Raw genomic sequence first — 13,065 nt, forward strand, 5'->3', positions numbered from 1 at the left:
TCACATTATATAAAATTTTGAAATGGCAAGGCAGAATGAAAAAATGTGCCTCTGTCTTCTGTCAATAAATGGGAGAGTTGGGATCTTGTAACTTATTTTAATAAAATACAATATGATATGCACATTGATGTTGGAAGTTATTCTGTATTCAACCTAAAGGAGATGTGTTATGAAATAAAGGGTTTAAAAAACCCAAGGAAACAAAACTTCAAAGGAGGCATACATGGAAGAAAAACAAAATACTGCCCCAAGTCACATGTTTTGAAAAAGAAGTATTTGAAGTTAAAACCTAGATGTCTGTAATATAAACTGCATAAACTGTAAATATAGATAAAAGATTGAACAGTAATTTCAAGTATTAATAATGTTTAAAATGTAGAAGAACAAAAAACATCCTCGAATTTAGTATTTTTATCCTGCAAGATTTACTTATGTTCTTAGTCAGTTGTTCCTGTTGTCATTACAGACTTTACTGACACTTGTGTCAATCAGGCTTTTAGAATAAAACACACAAGCTAACAGTTAAAAAAAATTAGTTGTTAAAGGAATCCAAATATATACACTTGGCATTTATAATCATCCAAACACTTTAGAAATTATATTTAAATTAGGAGTCAAATGATGGTTTTTTTAATGGAAAAATCCCACATATTTTGTAGACCTTTGCAATATAATTACACAAAATATTGTATGTGGTAACTAGTTTGCCAAGGATGTACGAAACAACATCTGTACTTGTTTCACACCCTGCACATGCCACATTCAAGCACGTTCAGTTATGTTCACTGCACATGGGAGTGTGACTTCAGGTATGCCTGCACAGTAATGTGAAGCTGGAATATAACACGAAACAGCACAAGTGAACATGGGACACAGCTTCAGCTGTAAGGGCTAAAAATGAGACTGTAAACCCTCCAAGAATGCTGGATTTGGCTGTGCTTGGTATTTTGTGGTGTGTCCCTATACTGATATTAATTTGCTGTAGTACAATTAAAGTTAGCATGGGACGTCCTGGCTACACTACACTTCTTTCTTCAAAGTGCTGTGCATGCATATTTTTTTTTTATTTCTCCAAGTCATGGAGTTTTATATCCAGCACTTTACTTTGCTTACTTTCATGTCCTCTGCTTAGGCATGAGTATTATACAGGCATTTATAGGGCCAGAAGTATGCCTTGGCCTCTGTACTTGGTAAGAATAAACAAATTGTAAATCTAATACAAGACTTTACAAGTTCTTGGCAACTGAGAGGGGATGACATCAGTCCTATTTACACTAAGGCCAGTTGTCAGATGAGATGTAAAATTTTATAGGATAGTGGAATATTGTCCTGGAGGCCAGATGTATCTTGCAAGCTGTCAGCTGGGCAGGCTTTGATTCATGCATTAGTATTCATAACTTCATTTTGCATTACAAATTATAATATTTACATTCAATTCCTCTGAGCAATCACCTGCTTCACTTTGTGAGTACCAAGTAAAATTCCAAGATGATATAAATGATTTGTTTAAAATAGGACATATTGTTGTTCAGAAAAATTGGATTTATTATCCAGTGTGCTATAAGCCAATAATTACACACTCAAAAGAGACTTGATTGTTTATTTCAGAGTTGTGCACCCAGGTCTGGGTGCTCAGTGGTGTTCCAAAAATCAAGCACATTGCCTATAAAAACTTCTTAAACTTAGTAAAACACAAAAAAATAGTAACATTTCTCCTGAATACAATAAAATTGCAGTATGGATTCTGTTTTTGTCCATGTGCTGTTCATGAGTCCCGAGTCAGTTTCAGCTTTGGGGGTCTTTCTGTTAAGACCACCACAAAGTTGGAGGAATACCTTTGGTCTGTGTAATGAATTAGTGAGTCCAGTCATTTCAATTCCATGGCTCTGTGTGTGGTTAGCAGTACCTGAAAAGGTCCTTTCCACTTCTCAGCTAGTGGATATCTTTCCAGGTTTTCAGGTAGACTTGATCTCCATGCTTGAAAGAATATATTGGTGACTTGATTGGGACTGGTGTTCTAAAGAACAAGTACCTGTGCAATAATCTCAGGGTTTTCTTTAAAGACAAGAGATAATCTGTTAAAGCTTTTTCTCTTACCACATCATCTGGTCAGTTTTTCCTGTCAGATTCACATTATGTGGGGCACCATATAGAATTTCAAGTTTTTTTCTCAAATTTTTTTTACAACCTGGCAGACTCCTTCCAATGTATCAAATCAGTGGTTGAAAAGAGAATTTTTACATATATAGGGTTTTGGTGTGCCCAAATTCTACCTGCAATTGGACTAAATGCATCCCTTAATTCAGTCTTACCATCAATACTTTCCTGGTCCCAATTATCACTATCCTAATTCTTTCTCAGAGAAACCAACAATTTGTCTTCACTATCCACTTTCAGACACCTTTTCCCTATACTAGAAGCAGAACAGCAACAAGATAATTTCTTTTTCTCTTCCATCATCATTAACACATTTGAATCAGACACCAATAACCTGCCTTTCTTTCTTGTTTTATGACCATTTCTCAATGAGAAAAATAAATCCACACACCCGATTGCATCCCACTTATCCAATCTTCTGCAGAACAAGAGTTGTAGCATGTTATAATGATTTAATGTTCCCATTTCTGGCCACTTTTCATCACCATCCAATTTATATTTTGGCCACCATTGAGTACAATATTCCTTTAACTTCCACTTTGTAAAAAGTTCTCCACCAAACTTGTCCCAGTAATTCAAAATACATCCTAATGGAGAACAAGGAGAAGGTTTAACTGATTGCCCCATTCCACATTATTACCCAAAAGAGAAAGTTTTTTAACCATGACTTCATACACTCCACTTGTCACTCTCAAGCATGTATGTATGAGTTTTCCAAAATTCTACTACACAATACCAATTCCACAATATTATATCAACCCCTCTATTTACTTTATACAGTCTCTTTTTATATGTTGCATTTTTGTGTCTCATATCCACTCCCGGATGAGGAGATACTTGCACAGTCCCTGACCAAAAGGCCGATGGCTGCTGGAGTTACAGTGCTGCAAGTCACATAGTTCTCTTATTAATTAGTGTTCTACCTTCTGTTGGTTAATGATTCCCTTTCCTCTCATGTTAATTAGCCCATGTACTCAGTCTTTCTCTTCTTTTGGGTTGGTGGGTTTCTTGGGTCCGATGGTTGCAATCTGCCCTGCCAGAATTACCCTTTACCCAGTCTGAGCTGATTGCCGCACAACGCTGAGTTGACTTTGTTTCTTTCTTATCTTGGGAGTTCTGCCAAACGTGGGCCTTGTGGCCCATAAATTCTTCATTCTTTGTGTCCACTGTCAGTGTGACATCCTTCTTCCCCAAACTTAATTAATCTCCCCCTAGGTCTGAGATCATCAAAACCTGTCCAGCTGTAAATTTTAACATGGCAGTATTAGTGACAAGTAATTTATTTTTCTAATACCTCAGCATCATTGAGCTTGTTAGTTTGAAATACAAAGCTGTGTTTTGTGTCACGTACATACAGGCAATGTGTGTATTTGTGATTGTGATATGTGTGGAAACCGACCATGGGACAGTTATAAAGACGAATTCTGATAATAACTGAGGAAAGTAAAGCATGGAAGAAGGCCTTTGAACCTATCTTTTGTTCGCAATTAACCTTAGTTGATTTAGGAGCATTTGAATTAAAGCGTTAAGGAAGTTGCTTTTTGCTTGTAGTTAAGCCTTAAAGAGTTTTGCAATAATAACCTTTTGAAGTATAATTTTAGAATATTGCTTGTATCCTTGAAACTATAGCTTTGGAATATGTATAAAGGAAACATGCTTATCTCATGCCTTAACAAAACAGAGAAAAGCAGCTTGAGAAAGGAAGATGAACATCAACTCAAGGATTTATAGCTTTGACAAGGGAAGCTGGACATCACTGTTATGAGATTTATAGTCCTTGCAATTAAAAGGTGGACCCACATCTGGGAGCTGGACTTCACCAGATGGCATTCTTCCTTCTTTCGGAAACTGGACCACCACCATCTGGGGATACTCCTTTCTGGGACACATCCTGAGAAAAACTAAATCAGAATAGTGTATGGAATTGTGATGTAAAAATTGGGAATAGAAACTGCTGATGAGTAAAAATTGGGAATAGAAACTGCTGAGAAAGCTTATAAGTACCCCTATAAATACCTGTAAGCCTCAACTATCGGTGTGCAGTTGGAGGGAAAACTTCCTCCACTGTACCCAGCGCTGTATTGCTCATACTTTACCATATTAATTAATAAATTGATTGCTGCTTGAATATTGGCATAGTCAAGCTTCTTATTTATAACATTAGTTGTTCTTTGTTGCAATTATTAAGTCTCCTTCCTTTTTGATTAGGAATGCCTTTAAGCTGAAGAAGGGCAGGTTTAGGTAATATATTAGGAAGAAATTCGTTACTGTGGGCGTGGTGAGGCTCTGGCACAGAGAAGCTGGGGATGCTCCATCCCTGGAAGTGTTCAAGGCCAGGCTGGATGGGGCTTGGAGCAGCCTGCTCTAGTGGAAGGTGTCCTGGCCCATGGCAGGACATGGCAAGGATCTCGACGGCCTTTGGAGTCCCTTCCAACCCAAACCACTCTATGATTCTATGTTGACGTAAGTTACACCACAAACACCGTGCGCAGACAAGTTGTGGTTCACAAACTCTGGGAATTTTCTTCGTGTAAAAACAGCGTGACCTTTATTAAGGAACTGGCAGTGCTTTCTAACCGAGCCGAGCACTCCCAAACCGCCTGGGCCGGGCGATGCCCTCAGGGCCCAGCGCGGAGATCCCGGCCCGCCGCCGGAGCGGGCACCGCCGTTAACGGCGCCGGCCGCTCTCCCGGAAGTGGCGCCATTTCCGCGGGCGGTTGCCAGGGGGACGCGGCGCCGGCTTGGCCGCGCTGCCGTGAGGGCCGGCCCGGGCGGCTCCCGCGCTCCGCCGCGATGTTCATCTACCTGTGCAAGAAGGTGCTGCTGGGGAGGCGCGGGACGGCGGCGGGCAGGCTACTCTCGGGCAGGGGGAGCTGCCCTGGGGAGTCCCGGGGATCGGGAGCGCGGAGCCCGCGCGGGCTGAGGGGACCCTCGGGGCTCTCCCGCCGCCCGCGGCCGCTGCGAGGCGGCCGGACCCGGTGCGGCACTCCGGGACCCGGTGCTGCGCTCCGGGACCCGGTGCGGCACTCCCGGAGCGCTGTCCCGCTCTGTCCCGCCGGTTCCCTCGGCCTGGCTTGGGGCTTCTTCAGTGTCCCGCTGCTCCGGCAGCTCCGCAGTGTTTCCCCCGACAGGCTCTGGACGCGGCTTTTCCGCTGGAGACCGAAGCCCTGTGCACTGTGTGACCCCTGGCACCTGTTTTTGTTGCTCAGCACACCTTTGAAGGTGTCCTGTTATTATTATTTACTGCACGAGTTCAATTGCTTGAGGGTGGCGCAGTTTCTCTAGTGCTTACAGTTCTGTCTTCTCTCTTTTTTTGCATGTACGGGTCTGTTAATAGAAATAAATTTATCTCTTGTGCTATTGTAGGTGCCTCTGAGGTGTTCAGGTAGACGATGTAAAATAAAACGTGGTTATTGCAACTGTGTAGAGATACAAAATACTTCTTTTTCAGATTGCAATTCCCGGTAATGTTCGATTAAAATGTATTTCCTGGAATAAGACACAAGGTTTCATAGCCTGTGGTGGAGAGGATGGACTACTGAAAGTTATAAAATTAGAAACACAAACAGGTAAATGGGGTGTGTGTGTGTGTATGTTTGTTTTTGTTTCTTTTTTTTTTAATCTTAAGAACAAAACCCACCACACTTAAGCATTACTTCTTCCCAAGTTACTTGACAATATTGCATATGTTTTGAATCTGTACATAGCTATTTTTGTATTTCTTCTAACATCAAATTTTTTCATCACTGTCTTATGTATACTATACTTATGTATACTATAGTTTTTCTCCAGCTGGTCTTATTTGGCACAAAAATAACTTGTCTACCCATTATATCTGCTGAAGTTTTCTTCAGTGCTGCTTCCTTTTTTTTTTTCAGGGCATATAGTTAATTACTTTTGTGTAGGCTTCCTCTTTATTTTGGAACTTACTTTGTTATTTCTTGATTTTATTTGAATATTTTCTACCATCTTAATTATTTTATGGAGAAAGCTGTGCATTTTCTTTTAAATAAGTATTTCCAGGAAAAGCAAAATCCATTTTCAAAAATTTTAAAACTTTTTTTCTGAGTGTAACTAAATGTGATAACCATAGATTTTGTTGTGGGGTTTGGGGTTTGTTTTGTTTTGGTTGTTGTTTTATTTTTTTTGTTTGTTTTTGTTTATTTTCTTGGCTTTTTTCCCTGAAAAACTGCTAGACCATAAGGCACGTATCAATTTGGATGACAGATGTGAATGGCAAACACATGGAACTGAGGGGTGGAAATTTCATCCTGCAGTTATTATGTGCTTCTTTTTAAGTGGTTCAGTTTATCTATGTAAATTGTGATAACAGTTTGAGTATTCATAGAAACACGGTAACAGGTATGCTTTGTTAGGTTTATTTTCATAGTGAATTCTGTTACTTTTTAGATGAGGCAAAGATAAAGGGACTAGCAGCTCCTAACAACATTTCTGTAACTCAAACTCTGGAAGGTCATAGTGGTAAGTGTATTTGGGCATTTGGTCTACTTTTAGTTAGAATAGAAACACAAGATTTTGTGAAGCTGATGAAGTAATTTTGGAATAACTTTGTATTGTAAATCCAAAATAAAGGTTGTGAGCATTCAGCATGGTATATAACAGCTTGACTGTATATTTTTACGATGACATCTTGGATAAGGCTGTTTGAGTTTTCATTCTAATAATGTCTGTGAGATTACTGTTACAGTAGCTTTCCATTTTCTTCTGAAGAAATGAAAATTGGTTCAGTAAACTTGATTTCTGTGTTAAATATATGGTAATTTTTCCCTTTATTGACAAATTACAGAATGTGTATATGCATGGACTGCAGTGCACAGACAAAGTTTAGAGAGGTTAGAAAGCAAGCTGGAGAAGTATAATGTGTGAAAGTAAAAACTGAATGCAGCAAAATTAGGGAGGACTGGACTTCTTACATGAGAAATGATGGATGGTCACCAGCCATGGACAATGGGATATGAAGAGGATGCTAAAATCCTTGCATTATTTGAGGAAGTGGACTTCTTTATGAGGACTTGCAGTTGAAATCTGCCAAGAGTCAGGTTATTTTAAGGGCTTAATTAAGTAGGATTGGAACAATTTAGTTGTGAGGAATTGATTTAGTTGATACTTTGAATGGATGTCTTCAATTCTGAAATAGATTACTATTACCTTAGAAATCCCTGAGAATCTTTGATTGCATCTGTTGATAATGTTCTTGACTGAAACACTAAAAATGGAAAAAATACAGAGAAAATGGGTACTGAGCAGTGAGGGGAGGAAAAAGTGTGATACAATTTGATCTGCAGTATGGAACTGATAAAAGTTCAAACGTGTTTCAAATATTTGTGAGTGGGATCCCATATGAAGCTTGAGGATCTGAAGGATTTATGTGTAGAGTGCTCTTTTGGGTAATTGTCAGGGAGATGATGTTTTAAAAGTGCAGCAATAGTGAGGATCAGACTACTAAGAGGAAGAAAAACCCCAAACTTCCTACAGCTGGAAAATTGGGTCAGTGACCCAGCGTGTCAGAGGTGGTCAGAAACTGCAAAACCATGATTTGAGTTTTGGGTGTGGAATCAACAATGAGCAGGATTTGGAGAGGATGTTACTCCAGTGGGTGAATTCAGAAGCAGAAGGAGCTCTTGGGCAGAATTTTGAAAGAGGAAATAAGTAACACTGAAAGAAGCCTACAACTAAATCCAAGTCAGCAATGTAAATTTCTGAAAAGCTCTAGGTTGATTAAGTTGTATGTTGTATTTTTTATTAACTACTTAAATAATGCCAATAAAAAGCTTTTTATCACTTTATAGGTTTTGTGCAGGTTGTGACATGGAATGAACAGTATCAAAAATTGACTACCAGCGATCAAAATGGCCTCATCATTGTGTGGATGATGTACAGAGGTATTCTGCAGGATAAACATGAGATGGCATAATATTCTGTGTCATGAGAAATATTTTTTCCCTCACTTGCAGTTTTTACTGTTCTTTTTCAGAGTTTTTATTTTGCAGATTGTATAGCTTAAAATAGTTTTAAAATTACTTTCAAGTTTTATTGTAATATTTGTCTCTATTTTTTATAGTGTAGTCACATGAGACAAGGCATTTGTCCTGCAGAGCTACCATAGATGAAGATATCAGTACTTAGCCATGTGCTTGATAAACTGCCCTGAATTTTTTATCTCTGTTGCTTGGAATACAATATGAAAAATATATTGTGCAGTGAGCACAAACATGTTAGTAGACTACAAGAACTTATCAACACTGCATAAAGCATCAATTAAATACTCTCGTAAAACCTATCTTTAGAAATGTTTAAGGTAGTGAACCAATATGACTAACCAGTGTATGACTATAATTATCTTTTATTGCTCTTGACCCTTTCACACACACATATACTGTGGTTCACTGGAATTCATTTAAAAGCCAGCAAACCTCACATCAAGGTAAACACTTTCCAACACATGTGGGAAAGAAAAAGAAAATAAAAGGTTTTCCTATTCTCTTGGGAATTTTAGTTTAATGAAAAATGGAAACAAAATCTTAGCTGTTCTTCTCATTTCAGGAGTAAAGAATAAAAGTCTTTCTGGCTGATACATGGTGGCTACTGTCACATAAATAATCTGTTAATTCTGGAAAATAATCAGTAAATTACTTATTACCTATTCCTAGCGAAGCCAGTTGTTCCTTCTGTTTATGTTTCCTATTTTATTGTCAGTTCTGAAATTCCTGAAGCACAAAGCTCTTTCTGTAGGCCCCTCTTGGACTTTGGCTCCCCTTGCCGAGTCCTCATTCATCACTGTTGGCTTTGGGAATGAGCAGCTCCCATGGGAGCACTGGGTTTCACAGTAGCTGTGTCTGTGTCTTCTGGGGACACTGTGCTGTAGTCTTGCTAGGCTTTTACTGCAAGGGCAGTTCAGTGATTAGCATGGACCCTAGTCCTAATCCTCTAGAGGTTTATCAAATCACAAGTGTAACTCAGTTTTTCTTTCACTTCTAATAGGTTCTTGGTATGAAGAGATGATTAACAACAGAAATAAATCAGTGGTTCGCAGTATGAGCTGGAATGCTGATGGACAGAAGATTTGTATTGTATATGAAGATGGAGCTGTGATTGTTGGATCAGTGGATGGTCAGATTTTAAGCCCTACTAATTGTTGTGCTATCACACAAATTTGTTTGTAGTGTTATATACACAGTGGCTCTGTTTCTCTAGATAAATATAATTAATAGTTACTTACTAATTGTTGCTTTGACTTCAGCTGTTTTAGTTTTTACATTTGTAGCTTGCATCCTGTTTTTAATTTTGTGGTATATTTATTAAGTGCAGTCATTGTTTTGTTCCAGGCAATCGCATTTGGGGAAAAGACTTGAAAGGCACCCACCTGTGCCACGTCGCCTGGTCCTCCAATAGCAAAATTTTACTCTTTGGAATGTCAAATGGAGAGATTCACATTTATGACAATCAGGGAAATTTTATTGTAAGTTCATTGTGGTATAATTAAAGATTATAATTATAATATCAGGGTATAATAATTATATATAAGGATTATAATTTACTTCAATAGGCATAAAAGCTCACTTCCTTTTAGTTTATTAATGTTTATTTAATTGGTGGACATCAGTATTGAGAACTGGACAACCTCCTGCACAGAGCTTTTATTCAAGAGTTCTGCAGCTTTTTATTATAATTACTTCTTTTTTGGTAGCTAAATGATTATCACATCAACTAATGCCTTTCAGCCTTGCAATAGTCACTGAAAATGTGAAGTAGGAATGGTCAGACTGATGAAATTGAGTTAAACTCTTCAGGACATCTGAAAATCTTTACTTTCAATGTTTGTGATGATAGGTCAGATTTAATATTTTTTAGCTGTTTTTGTTTTTCCTTCTTTCATTATTTGGAGGAACTAATGCTGGCTTAAAGGATATTGACTTATTACAGCTTTTGCTTCCTAAAGTATTAGCAGGCTTTTAGAAAAAACAATAGTTTATTTTCCTATTGCTCCTATTATTCTTTAGAGAAATCCTGGTAGTGAGTAGAAAAATAAAAGGAAATAACTATAGTATATTGTCGAATTCCTGCAACCTAGATTTATTTATTTATTTATGTCTACTTAAAGTATTGGAATATGACTATAAACAAAATGCTAGGTAAAATACAGACTTTAAAAACTATGTATTTGCGACTATGTTTTTAACTTTTAGATGCTTAATATGGTGAATTTTCTTCTCCTTTCCATTACCTTCCTAAAAAAGTATCTGCTACCCTTCCTGTTTTCTTTTCTTTATCCTCCCACTGTATCTTTCTTTCTTTTCACTGTGTGAGTCATGGTATTTCCAACTGCTACAAATTACTGAAATTCTTTAAATAATTTGCTGTCATTTCCCCCACCATATCAACAGCATATATGGTTGTGCTCTCTCTCCCTCTCCCCCTCTCTGCCATTACTTACCTGGCATTACTCTTGGAATTGATTCAGGAATTCGCTTATCTTTCAGACAAACCCTTACTTGTGTTACCAGGTGTTCTGGGCTAGTTATTGCAAAAGTTCTCATAATTGGTGTTCTAATTTGGACACTAGTTTTTTCCAATTAATTTTAGATGTTATTCAGTAAACTTTAGTCAAGAAAAAGCAAACAAAAGTTTTTTTGTTTTGTTATTTTTGTTGATGTTGCTGTTGTTGGGTTTTCTTTTGTTGTTTTTTAAATATTGTGCCTATGAATGGTTTGAAATAATAAGTATTTTTTTCTGTGTTCCAGGGGGTTTCTTGTGTCTATGTACATGTGTCAGTGGTGGCCTTTTTATGTTGCTGGTTTTCTTTGTTTTTAAGTTACTTTTCAAAGAGGGAAAATGCCAACATTAGGATACTTTTTTGTAGTTAAAAATGTATGTTTTTGTATGTCTGATCTGGTTTTGATTATATAAGAAAGTTTTTCAAACCCATAAAATTCTGAGGACTTGAGCATTTTTCTTGGGACAGCAAAACAGTTTTGCTTAGATGTCTTGTCTTTTGCAAGTATCAGTAGAGATTTAAATTATTCTTTAAATAATATGTTTTATATGGCTTTAATTAACCATTCCTGTGCAGGTGAAAATGAAGCTGAGCTGTTTGGTGAATTTAACTGGAGCCTTCAGCATTGCTGGGATACACTGGTACCACGGTACCCAAGGCTACATTGAACCCAACTGCCCTTGCCTTGCTGTCTGTTATGACAATGGGAGATGCCAGATAATGAGAGATGAGAATGACTACAGTAAGTACAAAATGTAGGGTGCAAGTTACTGAGCTTCCCTTGACCCAAAATGTCTACTTGTGTTGATATTCTTGATGTTTATTCCTTAAAAACTAGATCCTGTTTTGATTGATGCTGGTATCAATGTAGTGTGTATTCAGTGGAATTCCAATGGAAGCATTCTGGCGCTGGCAGGCTCCCTCAAAGCAGCTTCTCAAGATAAAGATATCAATGTTGTGCAATTCTACACTCCCTTTGGTGAGGTAAAAATATTTGATACATAGTGTAAATGTTTGGGGTTTTTTTTCTTTCTAAATTTTATTATGTTTTGCTACAGGGTCATTACTGGTGGAATTTGGGTGCCAAAATGTAGGTGTTTAGTGCTCTGAGGTATCCATCTGGGATAGCCACATGGATCTGGAACACAGGACCATGTACCCTTTTAGAACAGCAGCATAGTGGCCAGTGTGAAAATCCTCTCTCAAAACGCCAGTGATGGGATAAGTGTGGTGTCTGACTTTGAACACCAGATCCCTGAGATGACACTATGGAAGATAAGTGGTTTGGAGCTCAGGTAGCAGTCCAGATGTCAACATCTGTGTATCAAATCCAGAAATACTTGTCTTTCTATACTGGCTGTGTAAGAGACCTGGGCATCTCTAGATTAGAAGCTGAAAATACAGCAGTGAATGAGTATTGGTATTAAATACTTGGTATTTGCTCTTTTTATGGAATCAGTAAAACTGGCAAAAAGGCATCTTGTATGAGTAAAAGCAATGGCTTAGAAACCTCAGAAAAGCTGATTTTTTTTCTAAACTTCTTCATTTGGCTGTTGGGGCTGTTGTTTTGTAAATGGTTTTTGTCCATCCTGGCTTCTTATAGTAGATTAAATGTTTGATAGTTGAGAGACAACTGGTTGATATATTTTTGTTGTGCTATTTTTGCTTTGCCAGGTAATATCCTGTTCCCTCTTGGTAACATAGCTGAAAATCAGTGAGTTAGTGTTGTGTATCAGAGTGTGATGAAGTTTGTCCCTTGTACAGAGGAAGTACTGGCCAGCTCTGAGCTGTGCTGTGACAGGGGTTAAGGTGCAAAATCATCTGTAGGTGTTGCCTTAGTTGAAAGGATTTAATCAACCAAAGATTTTGGCAATAATGTTGCATCTCTGGTTGCTAATGTCCTTTGGATTAACTGAAACTGGTGTTCCAGATTTTGTATTTAGTGTTTCAAAGTAAATTCTTCAGGTTTTAGAATTGTTTTGTACTCATTCTGCTATTCAGATAGGGACTTAACTTTTTTGGAAGATGGTATTTTCTGTGAATGATGTGTGAGCAGTATTTTGACTTGGTATTTGCAGATGATCAAAGACACGAAATAGATACTCAGAAGGAAAGTTAGACCTGAGCATCAATGTTCTGCTCAGTAAAATGTATTTTTTAAACCCTAAGATTATTCAAAAACGTACAGTAAAGAGTAGATAAGTGTATCTTTTACTACATACATCTATAATGTTTGCAACTAAAAAGGTACCCACGAAGAAGTGCTCTGTGGGACTAAGGTTATAGCTTTTGAAAACATTATTTTTTTCAAGTTGTTTCCTTCATCCAATTAAAAATTCTTCAGCAAAATAAAGATATTGGAAAAAAGATGGAAAGTGTACCAATTGCCTTTC

At 37.7% G+C, this 13,065-nt stretch overlaps 1 protein-coding gene across 2 annotated transcripts in view; it reads left to right on the plus strand.

Moving 5' to 3' along the window:
• The first annotated feature begins 4,876 nt into the window (after positions 1 to 4,876).
• Positions 4,877 to 13,065, plus strand: part of WDR35 (WD repeat domain 35) — a 42,705-nt gene continuing 34,516 nt past the window's right edge. Inside the window, exons 1-8 of one of the 2 annotated variants that reach the window (XM_030945847.1) lie at positions 4,877 to 4,974; positions 5,609 to 5,726; positions 6,568 to 6,639; positions 7,968 to 8,060; positions 9,160 to 9,288; positions 9,504 to 9,637; positions 11,249 to 11,414; positions 11,511 to 11,656. In XM_030945847.1, coding sequence (XP_030801707.1) covers positions 4,951 to 4,974; positions 5,609 to 5,726; positions 6,568 to 6,639; positions 7,968 to 8,060; positions 9,160 to 9,288; positions 9,504 to 9,637; positions 11,249 to 11,414; positions 11,511 to 11,656 — 882 coding nt within the window. In that variant the 5' untranslated portion in view covers positions 4,877 to 4,950. The remainder of the gene's footprint in view (positions 4,975 to 5,608; positions 5,727 to 6,567; positions 6,640 to 7,967; positions 8,061 to 9,159; positions 9,289 to 9,503; positions 9,638 to 11,248; positions 11,415 to 11,510; positions 11,657 to 13,065) is intronic. The other variant, XM_030945848.1, reaches the window with a different exon arrangement.

This window comes from Camarhynchus parvulus, chromosome 3, assembly GCF_901933205.1.
Source record: "Camarhynchus parvulus chromosome 3, STF_HiC, whole genome shotgun sequence".
NCBI lineage: Eukaryota > Metazoa > Chordata > Aves > Passeriformes > Thraupidae > Camarhynchus > Camarhynchus parvulus.